Here is a 15203-nt window from a genome sequence, read left to right on the forward strand (position 1 = left end):
AGGCCAATTCCTCCTGTGACCTCTTGGGAAGTTGACGTACACCATGTTGACTGGAAAAGGGTCGGTATCGACAAGCTGAGCTGGTTTGCTCGTCTCTGGAAACTTCAACTTTCCTTTTTCGATGAGATCCTGCAAAGCATCACGGTAAACCACACAATTGTTAGTAGAATGCTTCCATGAATTGTGAAATTTACAGTAAGACTTATTTCTAATTTCATCGGCCTTAGGTATAACATGGCCGTTTGGCAATTTAATTACTTTCTCAGCAAGAAGTTGATCAAAAATTAAGTCAGCCTTTGTGATATCAAAAGTGTAAGTGCGGGTAGGTGTCAATCTTAAAGGTGTGCCATCTTTGGTATGGTAGGTTATCGGCTGAGGTTTATCCTTGATTGGGTTTGTTGGCTTTGCAAGAGCTTTACAAACCACTGGCTTGTTTATAAACAATTCGGCAGCATTGATATCGGCCGAATCTTCTTCCTCGACCCTCAATCCTTCAAGATTGGCCTCCATAGCATGAACAATAGGATTCTTATAATAAGTTCCCTTTGAGGCTGATCTAGCTTGTGTTTCTTCTCTGATGATTGCCTCGTATCTAGCCACGCTAGTGGTTAATTCAAAGATGTCCCTAATATCAACTCCTTCATATTTCTTGCGCAACTCGTAATTTAGACCTTGTTGAGCTATCCGGACAAACTCTAGCTCCCCCAAATTAACTCTGCACTTGTTTCTTGCGGCCTTAAATCTGTCTAAGAAATCTTGGGCTGATTCATGTGCTTCCTGATACATCTTTGCCAAATCGGCAATTGTGACTTCTGGTTCAGCTCGATAGAATTGCTCATGGAAAGCTCTTTCCATGTCGGCCCAGTTTTGAATAGAATTTGGTGCCAAGTTAACGAACCACGCATGTGCAGGGCCAGTCAATGAGTTTTCAAACCACTTCAGTTTCAAGTCATCATCTCTTGAGTGTTCGGCACACCGTGCTGTGAACCGAGAAATATGTGCTATAGTTGATTGGTAATCATCTCCACTGAATAGAGGAAAGTCAGGAAATTTGAATCCCCTCGGATAATCTCTGTTTTCAACCCTTTCCGGATATGGTTTAGTGTATCTCGGCCTGGCCGTTCTCCTAGGAGCCGGCCCTACAGTTTCTTCACAGATTCTCCTAATTTCTTCGACTGTCAACCCATTCCTAGGTGGATTTTGTCCTCCTAAACCGTTGTTGTTATTCAGCGGCTGTTGCACATAATTGTTAGCCATGCCAAACTGAGGTTGAGCTTGAAACGACTGCCCACCAATAGGAAACTGAGCCTGTGGCTGTGGAATATAAGCATGAGCTTGCTGCCATGGAGGTTGAAGTGCTTGGTTGAGTTGGCCTTGTTGGTTTTGTATCAACAAGGTTTGCAAAGTGTTCTGACTATTCACCATAGCCGCCATTGTTTGGTTTAGTTGCTCAAGAGACGTTTGCAATCCTCCGATTGATCGGTTAGTATTCTCTCCCAAAACAGTAGCTAACTGATCTACCAACGTTCTATTGTTGATTTCTCCTCGGGCAGCGAGTTCATTCGTCTGCAACTTAAAAACCTCATTCAATGCTTTATACATATATTCGGCTGACACTCCGGCCGGTTCGAAATAATCAGCTTCAACGGTATCTCTGACTCTTCCGTCTCGTGTTGCATATATCATAGCGCCAGGAGTGGTCGCGCTATTTAAGGCACCCTGAAAAGCATTAAGTGGTGAGCCTCTAGACGAACTATCAGTAGATTGTCTGGCCAAAGCTGCTTCAGCGGCGGCTCGTCTCATGTCTTCTTGCCTTGCAACGGCATCGGCTGCCGCTGCTTGTGTAGCCTCCTGCCTTGCGGCTAATTCGGCTGCTGCAGTCTTTGCTGCTTCTTGAGCTCTACGCTCATCGACTGATTGCTCTGCCGATGAAGAATCTGAAGTCCTATTCCCACTTGACTCAAGTGACATTCTGATTGGAGTAAGATCGAGCTTCGGCCGTGATGGACAAAAAGTTGAATTATATCCAGACTCTCCACACCGAAGACACTTCTTTCCCCTGTTTACACTGTACGGGTTGTCTTGTTTTTGTTGACTAACCTCCTTCCCTTGCATTCAACCTTACTAAGAAAATAGTAATCTTGAGTCCCACTGGGCGTGCCAAAAGATGTTGCCTCTAAAAATCACCTCGGCTAGAAAGCCGAGAGATCAAGGAACAAATGTCCTTCTTGGTGAGTAGATTGCGGGGCGTGCCAGCACACGGCCAGAAGGCCAAGTGTGCAATTGTAGTTGTAGTAGATGTAGTTCTGACTTATCAAGCAATTGTTGGCCGAGGAAGGAACTGATTCTCGGCCGATAGTTCGCTGCCTTTGGATCAAGGACTTGATGGCTGAAGGTCGGGTGAATTGGGTGTGGTTGTGAGAGTGTGAGTGAATACGAATTGTCTGGTCACAGGGCTTAAGTCAATCGGATCCAAGTAATAGCAAGTAACGGTAAAAGTAAACTCGTAACGAATGAAATTTTCAAGATTAATAGCTACTATGCGACTACGAACAGTAAATAGCATGATCAAACAAGTAATGCATAAAGACAATAAGGAAATAGAAAGCAGATTAAAGACAAGACTAGTAACTGAAATATAGAATGGCTAAACAAATAAACGAAGCAAACTGAAAATTATTAACTATTGTTTGAAAGAGAACAACGAAAATAATTCAAAATCGATACTAGGCTACAAGAAAGATAAAGTAACTGAGATTGTAACTAGCAGAGCAAATAAACTAAGGAAACAGACGGAACTTCTACCTAAGCAAAAGGTAATACGAAAATAAGAAAAGCTTGATGGCTTGAGTTTCTGGAGTTGTGTGTTATGTCTTTTGTCGATACTTTATTTATATTGGCTGCTCTTGTGACTTGAACTTATCTCTTGGCTCTTTGAAGTTGAGTGGAATTCGGCCTCCTTCTGGCTCAGTGACTCTATCTTGCTTTGGCTTCAATACTTATCGTCGGCTGACTTGACGCTGGACTCTATCTGGATCGGCTCTGATGTGTTCATCAACGGCTGCAATTAATCTTGAAGTAGACTACCTTGGATTGAACTCTCTTCATCGGCTAACGAACTTCAATTTGATTGAACTACTAACTACATCGGCTATTATCTTTCTAAGTTGAGTTCGAGTTGGAAACTGACTAGAGGGATTTGAACAATCGGCCGATGATATTTTAGACAATAAGTCTCTTTTTAAATTGACGACTACGGGCCGGCCGATAACCAATGGCCTAACTTTCGAAACTTCCCATTGGCCTTAGTTTTTATGTGACTTGTCTTGGACCAAAATGAATTGTCCAATTATTCATTGGCCAATATTTCTATCTATCGGCCCCCAATTACCTTTTGAGCGGCTCATTGTAATTAGAAATCAATCTAACTATGCACATTAGCTATGTCTGAGTGGACATGCAAATGTGGGTACAAACAGTACTCTTATCATTTGTCCAAAACGAAAGGCAAAAAGAGAAGACATCATTGATCAATTTTCATGTTTATGTAGGAGCAACAATCCAACACAAATTAACTACCAGTAACAGAAGCATTAGCAATAATCAAATACTCGACACTATTGAAAATAGAACCTTGTTAAAACTTGCAGCATAATTAAACTCACCAATCACCATGATCATGTCATCTTCCCCATCATAATCATCTTCAGTTTTTCACGGAATTCTGATTGGGATCTCCCTCCCAATTATCTTCTCCAGCATAGACCCTCTGTCCCAAATCAATGTGAGATGTGAGTGCCTAATTTCCAAGATGAGTATTAGAATCCAAGAGAATTATAAAACCCCATGATATCAATTTGATATATTTGAGAACTATATATGGGCTTTCTGACCAGGACAAATTCTCTATGTGGGCTGAGCTTGGTGTAAATCTATGTGGGCTCAGATATAAGCAAATTCTGGTTGTTGGACTCGTCTCTCATGTGATCCATTTGAATCATTTTAATGCAGTTGGTTAGGGTCGGAACCCTTCTCATTTGAGGCACTCCACTTCGTCTATCCATCTTTTATTCAAAAAATCTTTTAAATTCACAGTTATTAGATTCTAAAATGTGTGAAAAATGAATGTATAGGCTAAGAGGATCGACCATTTTAAACCAGCTTTGATCTCCATACATTTCATATTTGTACGAGCACTTATTGAATTCGAAGAGGGGGAATATTCCACCAGCATGCATTGCAACTTATAATGACTTTTGTTTCAAGTGATTTTGATGTCTGGGGTTGAAAATGCGGCTAATGAAGAAAAAGTTTCAAGACCGAAATCATCAAAATGGTGCACGGTGATTACAGAATCTAGGATCTCTCCTCCCCACTTTAAGTGGTCGATGGTGGTGGATCCCCATATTTCCAAACTGAATTATTTCCAAGTTGGAACCCCGGCAACATGGAATCCAAAATGCATGAGGATTTTGTTGTTTCATAGCTAGGGGTTTGAAGAAGATTCGCCTAGTTCCATTTAGATTCCAAGAAGATGGGGGCCAATGCATGCCACTAGCTAGGGCTAGAAAACGGCCACGATCAAGTGGGTACTTTGAGAGGTTTGGACTCTCCCCCTTTAAGCATATCTGCAGGTCTCTTTAAACATATGCATGCTAGCTTCTCTCTCGCAACTAAAATCCCCACAGTAGCAAAGAAGCCATCTTTTTACTTGTCTCTGTGTCAAAGTACGTGCATCCCCCAGCTCTGTTTAAATTGACCATTCATGAAACAAAGCATGCTCTGTATCACTTTAGTAAATGTACCGGGATGCATTTCAGTGGGAGGTTAATGGTTTATATGTATATACATGATCCACATCATGCATGAGTTGACGGGCACACACTGGCTAGCTAGCTAGTTCTTCTAGACGTACTACTTAATTTGTAGTGAAGTGATTGATTTTACTTGACGCCTATGGCCTGCTAGCTATATATGGAAATGTTACGTATATGGACAAACGTCTAGCTTAGCTCGAACGACTATTGTTCTTAATTTCAAAAGCATAACTTGACATTGGTTTGATAGCAATGCTTAGAAGCCTAGAAGGAAAGTATACTTTTGCATACAGCCCGGCTCGTAGCAGCAATTTTTTATGGGGGCAAAACAGTACAACAATTACATACTTTTACTATTTATATATTTGAAATATTTCATCGAACATTACACGATATTAGTAAAAAAAAAAAAAAAACATAAACACGATATTTGAATAATTCGAGTTGTTGAGATGTTACATTTTGTTTCCCCGGACTCTTGGAAGTGATTAACCTTTCTTCTTTTGTTTATACATAAATATAAACAAAAAGGAAAAGCAATTGACTAACCCCACATGGCCACATACATTTGTAAAATTTAGAAGATACTCTTTTGAAGTTATGATTTTCTTTAGTATTTCGCAAAGAATGTAGGTATCACTTCTCCATTAGAATGAGAGATCGGAGAAGCCTGGATACGATAATATTATAAAAAGATATTTTCGGCTAATTCTTTATGCAATAAAGAAAGTAAATCTATTCACAGATAATGACATTCTTATGCGCACGTGATTAGTGCGCTAAAGACAATATTCTTATAAACTCTGCTCGTTAAATGATCGAAAGTGGAGTAAGCTAGTTAGCTAAGGTTAGTATTGCTACAATCCTGGATCGATCTCCTGCTTTGGAATATCTCATATCCCTAACATGTGGAGGGATGAAAAAATGATTGAACAAGACGACTTGAAGTTTGCAAACTAGTGGTGGTCCTTATTATAATGCTCTAATAGGTAATAGCTAGCTAGGTAGTTCGAGAATAGGTATAAGATAGAGACGGAATATATAAATAATAAATCCAAGTGTCCAAAAGCATCAGGAAAATGATGGAATTCTCTCTGGATTGAGTGTGATTCAGCGGTAGCAATTCACTTTATTGCCACTAATAATTGCTCAGTCCCTTGGCGTCTATCTGTTGATTGGGTCAATTGTTGTACCATTCTCTCCTCTATGCAGATACATTTTTCACATATTTATCGAGAAGGGAATCAAGTGGCTGACTGCTTAGCTAACTATGGAGTGGATCATGAGGGGCATTATTGGTGGGACTCTTGCCCTCCTTGTGCTTCGGCTGCCTTTGTTCACAATCTGCAAGGTTTACCGAATTTCCGTATTAGCTAATTTTGTGGTGCTTGATAGACTTCTTGAAAAGGTGGGTTTGGGTTCTGGTGATTTCTGCTGCATGGTTGCTGATGAACTATAGGTGTGTTCCATATATGTGGTTGCTGCGTGGTCACATATATTTGCATGGTTACTGCATGTCCTTCTTCTTTCCATCAGTTTGTAACTATTGCTTACTGCTCACTTTGAGTACTTTACTTCATTTTGTTCTTAGAGAGGTTTTGGTTCATGTCCCCCTCTCTCTTCTTGTAATTTCTTTTATTTTATTAATAACATAAAATAGAGGGATGGACGGTGGGTTCCCGGTTGCGATTGCTCCCTTTCTTTCAAGATTGTGGGTGGGTGCCAGTCACCCCAAATCGGTTATCGCAGAGGAACTAATATCGCCTAATTCTCTATTTAATTTATAAAAAATAAAAAAAAAATCCAAGTGTCCAAAAGTGATGAGCAGTAGTAGTCATCGATCAGTACTCATGCCTCTGACGACTCGTCTTTGTTCCTACTTCCTACTCACTCTCACGCCCTCTCTGCGCCTGCATGTCTTGCCGTTTTCACTCTACGTAATAAAGCACTCTGCACTCCCTCTCTCACAGATTTACAAAATTAGGGTTCTTATTTTCTTAGGGTTTCAATCATACAAGTAGCTATTTGTAAGATCGTACGTTCAATAATTAATAAATTTGGTGATGGAGAAATGTTTTAACTAATGAGATGGGAAATATGGTCCTGCAGAAATTTGGAACACTCAATCAGACAGTTACCATAATAAATATAATTGGACCACGAAACATAAATTAGAGGACAGTAAATCCAAGAGATGAGAGCACAAATTAGATGGAATAGATGGTCTAAGTCGATGGAAGAGATGGAGCTGAGGCAGCATGTGCAGCATGTGTAGGTACACTGAGGGAAAGCTGTGCCTGGAGGGTTGCCCCATATAGTGTGCGCCTGGATATCACGTGTAATCTGGACCATTTTTCATGTCCTAATTTTCAAGGCAACTACGTACTCAAGGTGGTTGAGCTAGCTCATCTCGCAGCTCCAGCTAGAGCAGCTAGATTTTCGATCAATAATACTTGTATTATTGGAAAACCGATTTATCATCGATCTATCAAGCTAGACTGATAATTAAATAGCTCATTCGATGTAACTATTATTGAGTTCATCTTTGTTCTAACGAATTTAGAGTTCATAATTTAATTTCAAGTTCACTTGATACATACGTGACCTTTGTTTCTCTAATCGAGCACTCATGTTTTCATTGAAATGAACCTTAGAATTGTTCGCCTGGGATGCAAATATCAAACATGAGCTCGATGGGAAATAGTCGGCAGCAAAAGTAGGAGAAGTACTTAATCAATGGGTCGACTTAAGATTTGGCATTATGGGATCTCATGCATGGGCCATAGCCGCCAGGCAATAATTAGTAGGGCACACTTTCTGGTCCTGAATGATTGCGATTTTACCCTAGCCTCTTCCTAAGATGTGATCTCTCTCTCTCTCTCTCTCTCGAAGAGGAGTTAAGTGTCCCTCACACTCACTCATTTGTGAAGCTGATAAAGATTCGATTTTGTATATATTTGCTGCTTCATCAATTCCAATCGGTCGGAATAAAACCCGCCAACAACAAATCTTTAAAACTCTAACTAATACGTACCCCGGCATCGATCAGTACTACCAATAATATTCTACTTGTCATTGTCCATATTCTACCCAGGCAAATCATTTCTCTCTTCACCACTTTAATCACTTTAACCTTCATGCTAATTACCTATCCCATTAAGATATTTACTACGTATTTATTCTAACTTCTTGAGATATTCTTTCACCACTACTTACTCTAACTTAGTAACCCACTTTAAAAACTTTACGATAACCACAAGCAACACTATAACGGTAAAATACTCACTTCAATTATTTTTGTTACGATGCATTATTACATTGAGTCATTACGCCACGCATATATGATGACAAATTTGCCATGTGAATTGGTTGTCTACTTAAATAATTTCATTTCATTTTTTTTTTTATTGAAAGATTGTTATTTAAGTCGTAGAAGAAGATGGTTTTCCTATTCATAAGAAACGATAAAGAAATTAGTTAAATTGGCTTGTCGAATACGTACACACTAATAATTCAGAGTTAGTCAAGATCACTCATCACTGAGAAACTGATCGATATTCAGCCTTGTTGTTAATCCACATTGATTTTCAACATTCAGGCATGACTCAGACTTCCTGATATTGATCACCCAATAATTGCCATAAACATTACACGACCCACAAGTGTTGACAATCGATCAAGTAGGGGTGGATGTATGCTCATGAAGAACTAGAAAAAAATTAATGGTACGGTGGTCCGAGTAATTGATCGGTCGATGAGGATATAAAGGGAGGCTAGCTTCGGTGAGTCCTGATAAGACAATAAGGATAATAGTTAATGAATCAATTTGGATCATCAAACCTAATCATCACAAGATCGATACAGATCGATCGATGAGAACCTGATGAATGGCCACTTTGATCGATCATCTTCGTGTCCATATATATGAACTTTTTCTTTGGCGTAAAGGGTTTTGGTTTCTTTTTTCCTTTTGAATCACCAATATTTCCTGGCCCCGGAATCAGATGCAAAATGGTCCCTAGGTCTCACTTCAGCTGTTGAATATATACCCATTGATTTGCATGGTTATTGTCGATAAATATCTCTTCAGATCATTAGGTCACATAGGATGAAATATCAACCGATTTAACTTTTGTTGATTAGACAATTATTGACCTATGAAATTTAAAGGGTGTGCCTATTGCCACCCTACTAACTACTTTGTTCACCCTACGAGTTTCTGGTCTATTAAAAGACTAATTATCCTAATTACAATAAAGGACAATATCCCAGTAAAACTTACAATTTGTTTTTCTCATTAATACACCATACAGAACACACTTAAACTTTATAAGACTCCTCACTCATCGTTAAACCCTAATGCTTTCATTTTTAGCAATCATCATTTTCAATCGTTCTCATGTTGTGTTAACAACTTTTATGCATCAAAATATATCATATTAATGCTAATAGAGTCTGGAAAGACCTATTTGGAGTCTGAACATGAAGTAATCGCATTTTTGTTTTCATGTTTCTTCGTTTATGATCGTAGGACTGAAAGATACAGGTTTTTATTTCGTTTGTTAGGGAATTACAACAGAATTGAGAGAGATGAGAAAGGAAGCCAAATAGAAAAAGAATTCAAGTTAAACCCTACATTGGAAAAAATGTATTTTGAGTACTACAAATGGGTGAACAAAGTAAACTTGAAATTAACAAAATATATGTAGGGTGAACAAAGTAGTTAGTAGGATGGCAATAGCCGCACCAAACTTAAATTATATGAAATTGTGCCCACAATACGTATTACAATAGGATAAATAGACAGACAACCAAACTGATGGCATATTTCAAAACATTGATGAAATATCGGTCATATTCTCTATAAATACACCAAAATATCACAATTCCAATGAAAAATGCAGATATATACTTTATACTTCATACACACCATCTTAAACCAGATACAAAAGTAATCAAATCTCAACACCCGCAAGCCTAATATGTTCATCGATCCTAGCCAGCTAGCTAAAGCAAAAGAGTAGCAATTTACAAGATAATAGCCCCATTGAGAACTACCCCGTCCCCCCAAAAGAAGTACTAAACTTTTCTAAAATCTGACCTCCCTAAGTACTTCACTTTCATGATTAGAAATGACCCACAACTTTTATTTTTATTTGTTTTTTTTCCTTCTTAGCTTTACAGGGACCTTAATTAACATGTTTCTTTAATCTTCATTTAGCACATCGATATATCCCTAAATTCTTTGAAGGAGGAGCGAGCTAGGGTTCTGCTAGTGGAGAAGCACAAGCACAAGTGACCAAGCGGGGCATGAGATGGGTGGCGTTATCAGCTTTCCAGCGATGCTCGATATCTTCTGCAATTCTCTTTGCATCCAGAGAAGCGCCTAACAGCCCACGCTGTGTAAACCCCACCGAATACAACCCGCTCTCCCCTTTCCATCCGTTCGGAAAAGCCTTCCGCGGCAATCCATCTTTTTCACTAAACATGCTCGTTTCCTGAAAAAGAAGAAATTAAAAACTATAATAAGAGTTCATCATTTTCGTAACCACGATTAGGGATCAAAAACTCTAATGGATATCAATAATTCCACAGCTTAGGGGCGGAGGTTATGGGCTGACAGGTACCTAAGTTCTTTTTGCCACTTGTATGGAGGAGGATTCAGTGCACCGACATAAATGGATGGTTAGATTATATTAAATACACTCTTAGGTTATTAATAAAAATATTAATTATAAATATCAAGGTTGAGATCATCTTTTAAGTGTTTGGTCATTTGCACCGTCGGTGCATAGAATAATTTCCACACTTGTACCCACAAACGCAAATAGGTTGACCGAAAAAAAAAAAAAAAAAGTTAATCAAAGCAAGTCATCAATATCTACCTTCAACCAAGACATCACATTACTTCTGTAACCGGTTGCCAAAATAATGGCGTCGAAACACTCCACTTTCCCGTCTATAAACTCTACGGATTGATGTTTTACTTGCTTGATTGCCTTGCACACCTATTAAGAAATCGAAAATTTGATTAGTAACGTAACACCACTAGCCGCACTGATGAGCTACTATCGTCTAGCTAATAGAGTACGTGCCCTCACCTTGATGTGACCACTTCGGATCTTAGCGAGGGTGCCAACATCGAGCACAGGTGTCTTGCCAGAGACGGACTTGAGTTCGAGAGGGCCACGGTGAGGGCGGCTGATTCCAAAGCGAGCGGTGTCGCCCAGCATAACGCGTGAGACGAGAAGCAAGAAGCGATCCACAAGGCGCATGGGAAACCACTTGAGCAACCACATCGACAGCCCAAAAGTCGATATTCCCAGTATCTCTTGCGGCAAGATGTGCACCTGCAAAACACCGAGAAATTAAAGTGTTTGTTTTCCAAAAGCATTAAAAACAAAAACCAAAGAACTAGTAATATATAAAGATGAGCTCAGTCGAGGTCATGCTTTGTTGTGTGTGGGTTTTCTGTGTCCTTTAATTAGCTACAGTCTGAGGCACTTACTGATTCTCTGCAACTCTCTGCAAATAGCATATATATAGCTAACATTTAAGATCTTCTCTCTGTTTCTTTTCTGACTGACCCATAGATCTTGCGCATGCAAACGAATTCCAAGAAAGTAGCCAAAGAGAGACAGAGACTCCTTCATTTAATTTACTCACTCACTCACTAGTAAACTAGGTCAACAACAACAACAACATGCATGCCAAAATTAATTATACTGATTATGTGTTCAGCAAGAAGAAACTTTTTACCTGTCATGAGTAGGCAGTGTGTGTATTAATTAGCTAATTAATTTAGCAATTACCTCTTTTCATAAAAAAGTGTGGCCTATGACTAAATCAAGTAAAAGATTTTGTTGTTATAGAAAAGCAAAGAAACTTAAATATAGTACTAGACTAGGTTTGAATCTAATCATCTAGCTTGGAGGACACTCTTAAATTGGTCTCTTTAATACACTTTTCACTGTCAAGTCTATTTCAACAATTCAGTTTCATCTAATATACTCGTCATGAATACGAATAAGTACTCTGATCTGGAGCTATGTAATCAAAGATTAATGAATATGAGTAAGTAGTCTACCCAGAAGATTGTATACTTAATTAAAATGAGTAAGAAGAAAACCTAAATTCAAGTCGAGGAGTGTGCTCACCGAATTTTTAACCACAAGGGAAGGCTTTGCATTATAATCGCAGAGATCCAAGCAAACCTCCATGCCTGAATTCCCACATCCGACCACTAGGACCTTCTTCCCCCCGAAGCGCTCGCCGCTCTTGTAAGAGCTGGTATGGACAATGGGCCCACCAAAGTCCCTCACTCCTTCAAACTCCGGCACAACCTCCTGGGCATTTTCTCCGGTGGCGACGATCAGCCACTGACAAACATACTCAATCGCCTCCTCATTTTTCAACCCCAAAGTCTTAACAAACCAAAGCCCGCAACGACTATCGTACTTGGCACTCACCACCGTCGTGTTGAAAGCCGGCTTTAGATCAAAGCGCTCGGCATAATCGTTTAAGTAATTCACGAACTGCTGCTTGGTTGGGTAGGTTGGGAAATCTGCAGGGAATGGCATGAGTATGAGCTCGCAGAACTGTTTTGGGAGATGAAGACGGAGACGGTCGTAGGTCTTAAGCTGCCACAACGAAGCTATGCAGTTGGTCCTTTCTAGGATTAAGCTCGGAATACCTTTTTCCTTGAGACAAGCCGCGGCAGCTAAGCCGGAAGGACCTGCTCCCACTATCACTGGCCCCGGGACCCATATACGCCTTGTCGATTTAGCAGCTGCCATGTCTGTTTTGGATTGGAAATGAATCAAAGGATCATGCACTCGTTTGCCTTCCAGCTCCTTCAGAAAGTCCATATATGATCGAACACCAAATTAGGCGGAGTGAAATTAATTGCTACTTGACATGGAGTTGGGGTTTAGGTCTCGCGTTTTGAGTAGAAGGAGAGTTGGAAATGATAATGGGATGGGCAGAGGGTTTTATCCAATACCAATAGTTGTAATGAGGGTTTGGTAGTTTTTGTTCTGATTCAAATGGAGAAGAGGCAAAGAGCTCGGAGAGCAAAGGAGTTGGAGAGAAGAGTTTTGCTAACAGAGTTAGTATTATAGGGAGTGGGAGCTAGAAAATTGAGTAAGGCCCGTTTGGTTAGAAGGAATGTTAAAATAGGAAAATGATTTATTTTCCTTTCTATATCGATATGGAATGGAATATATTTTGGTATTTTCATGTGGGTGTTTGAAACATTACTAAAAATTAAATTCTGGAATTAATTTTTCATTGCTATTATAGTATTTGGTAAGTCATAAGAATGACATATAAAATTATAATTTTCAATAAAACCCTTTTACTAATGAAAGTACATATATGACGTCAACTTATAAGAAATATTGGTGGGGAAATATAATTTTTTTAGAGGGATAATTAATGTAATTTTGCCTTTGACAGTGGGAAATGGAATTAGAATACCACCCCTAAGAGCAACTCCAACAACTTCCCTATAATTTTTGTATAATAGGGAAGCAAAAGTCAAAGCTTTAGCATCTTTTTCTTCTCCAACTCCAACAGATTCCCTATTTTACAGCAATCTCTAAAATCTCCATATTCTTCCTTAAATTTTTAGAGATTGCTGTAAATATAGGGAATTTGGTTTTCTCCTTCCTCACTTTCCCTAAAATAGGGATAGTTATAGGGAATCTGTTGGAGCAAAAGAGTCTCATTTTTCCCTAAAGTAGAGAAAAATCAAAATATGGGGAAACTGTTGGAGTTGCTCTAAGGCCCTAACTATATAATTCTATTCAGGCTTTTTTTTTTTTTTTTTTTTTGACTTTGTCAAGGGGAACCCAAAGGCTTCCTAGGCCCAAGATAAACCCCTTCGGCGCATGTGAAATGCTCCAACTGTGCATTGCAGCACAGTGCCTCGCCACTTTGACAGCTTCGGGGTTCGAACCTAGGTTGGGGAGCACACCCAACTAGGCAAGAACCACTAGGCCACTTGCAGTGGTTTCTATTCAGACTTTATGAGGGAGTCAATTTTCAATCAAATAACAATTTTGTTTTTTTTTCAATCTTTAATTATAACCAAATGACAAATCCGAATGGAAAATGAAATTAATTCTGATGGCATATCCAAATTGAGTCTAATAATTCACAGTGGGATTGAATTTGGGTCCAATACACACCTAATATACTAGCTTGCTAGGCACAGTGGTCAAGGTTGTAATTTAAGCGGGACATTTATAAGATGTATAATAACTACCGTTAACTAACAACCAACTTCTTCACCCACCTAGCAGATCCGGATCCTCTCCTTGGCTAGAGTTCATCCTTGGCTGTCCTTGACTTATGTTTTCATCCGTTGATGTGAAATCTAAAGGTTAATGATCGTCCACATCAGCATCAACATCAAGAGTATTAATTGGGTTTCTGAAGACTAACGACGTCAATTTTCTGGAATTCCTCTCCTCTGAAAATTCACTCTGACAAAAAAGAAAAAATTACTCTTGCACCATCGATTGTTAGTTTTCAATCTGATTTTTTGATCTTTTGCATTTGCATGTTTGGGTGATTACATGCGTCGCCGTCGATAGTTGGTGAAGCGTCGTGTTGGATCTGCTTCAGTCGGCCAACGGTGACTGGGTGAAGGTGGACTTCAGTATAATTGAGTCATGTACTGTAGAAGCAAACCTCTTCATCGTGATCATCAATCAGATATGGATAATGGGTAGATGAAGTCTTCAAAAATAATTACAGCTATCAGCCTCCCAATTCCATCAATTTGTAAAAACATATGAAATTTAATAAACCACCAAAGAAATATGAAAATAATCAGATTTGGGTAAAAGCTTGGAATTTGAATCAGTATTTCCATTGATCTATATATCATTATCAACTTTGATCTTTCCATGACATGGAAACTGGTGGTTGCAGACTTGCAGACTGCGAGAGGAAGTGAGGAAGATGAGGGAAAAGGAAAAGAAGGAAGCGGCGACCTGGGTACCTTCCTGGGGGTCTTCACCGGACTATGATGATGAGGAGGAGGATGAGGGGCACACACTGGAAAGAAGAGAGAGAAGTGACGTCGTTAGGCTTGAGAAACCCAATTTTGGGTAATTAATACCTTCGGTGCTGACGTGGTGTATTATTAACCTTTAGATTTTACATCAATGAATGAAAATAAAAGTGAAGGACTAGTCACAGTTTTTTTTTTTTATGACTAAGGACTAGTCACAGTTGTCAAAGTTGGGAGGACGAGAGAGAGAGAGAGAGAGAGAGAGAGAGAGAGAGAGCAAAAAACATAGTTTCTAACTGGTTACGAGGACTAGTCACAGTTGTGGAAGTACCAAGTACTAACACAATCAAACCCGGTGAATGTGG

General features: G+C 39.3%; 1 protein-coding gene across 1 annotated transcript; it reads right to left on the minus strand.

Moving 5' to 3' along the window:
- Nucleotides 1–9571: 9571 nt before the first annotated feature.
- LOC133726999 (indole-3-pyruvate monooxygenase YUCCA2-like) lies at nucleotides 9572–12948 on the minus strand. The gene is made up of 4 exons (XM_062154626.1): nucleotides 11975–12948; nucleotides 10919–11167; nucleotides 10703–10825; nucleotides 9572–10315 (listed from the first exon to the last, which is right to left on the minus strand). The coding sequence occupies exons 1-4, from the start codon at nucleotides 12683–12685 to the stop codon at nucleotides 10079–10081; spliced, it is 1320 nt and encodes a 439-aa protein (XP_062010610.1). The 5' UTR covers nucleotides 12686–12948; the 3' UTR covers nucleotides 9572–10078.
- Between the last annotated feature and the right edge of the window lie 2255 nt (nucleotides 12949–15203).

This window comes from Rosa rugosa, chromosome 1 (assembly GCF_958449725.1).
Source record: "Rosa rugosa chromosome 1, drRosRugo1.1, whole genome shotgun sequence".
Taxonomy (NCBI): domain Eukaryota; kingdom Viridiplantae; phylum Streptophyta; class Magnoliopsida; order Rosales; family Rosaceae; genus Rosa; species Rosa rugosa.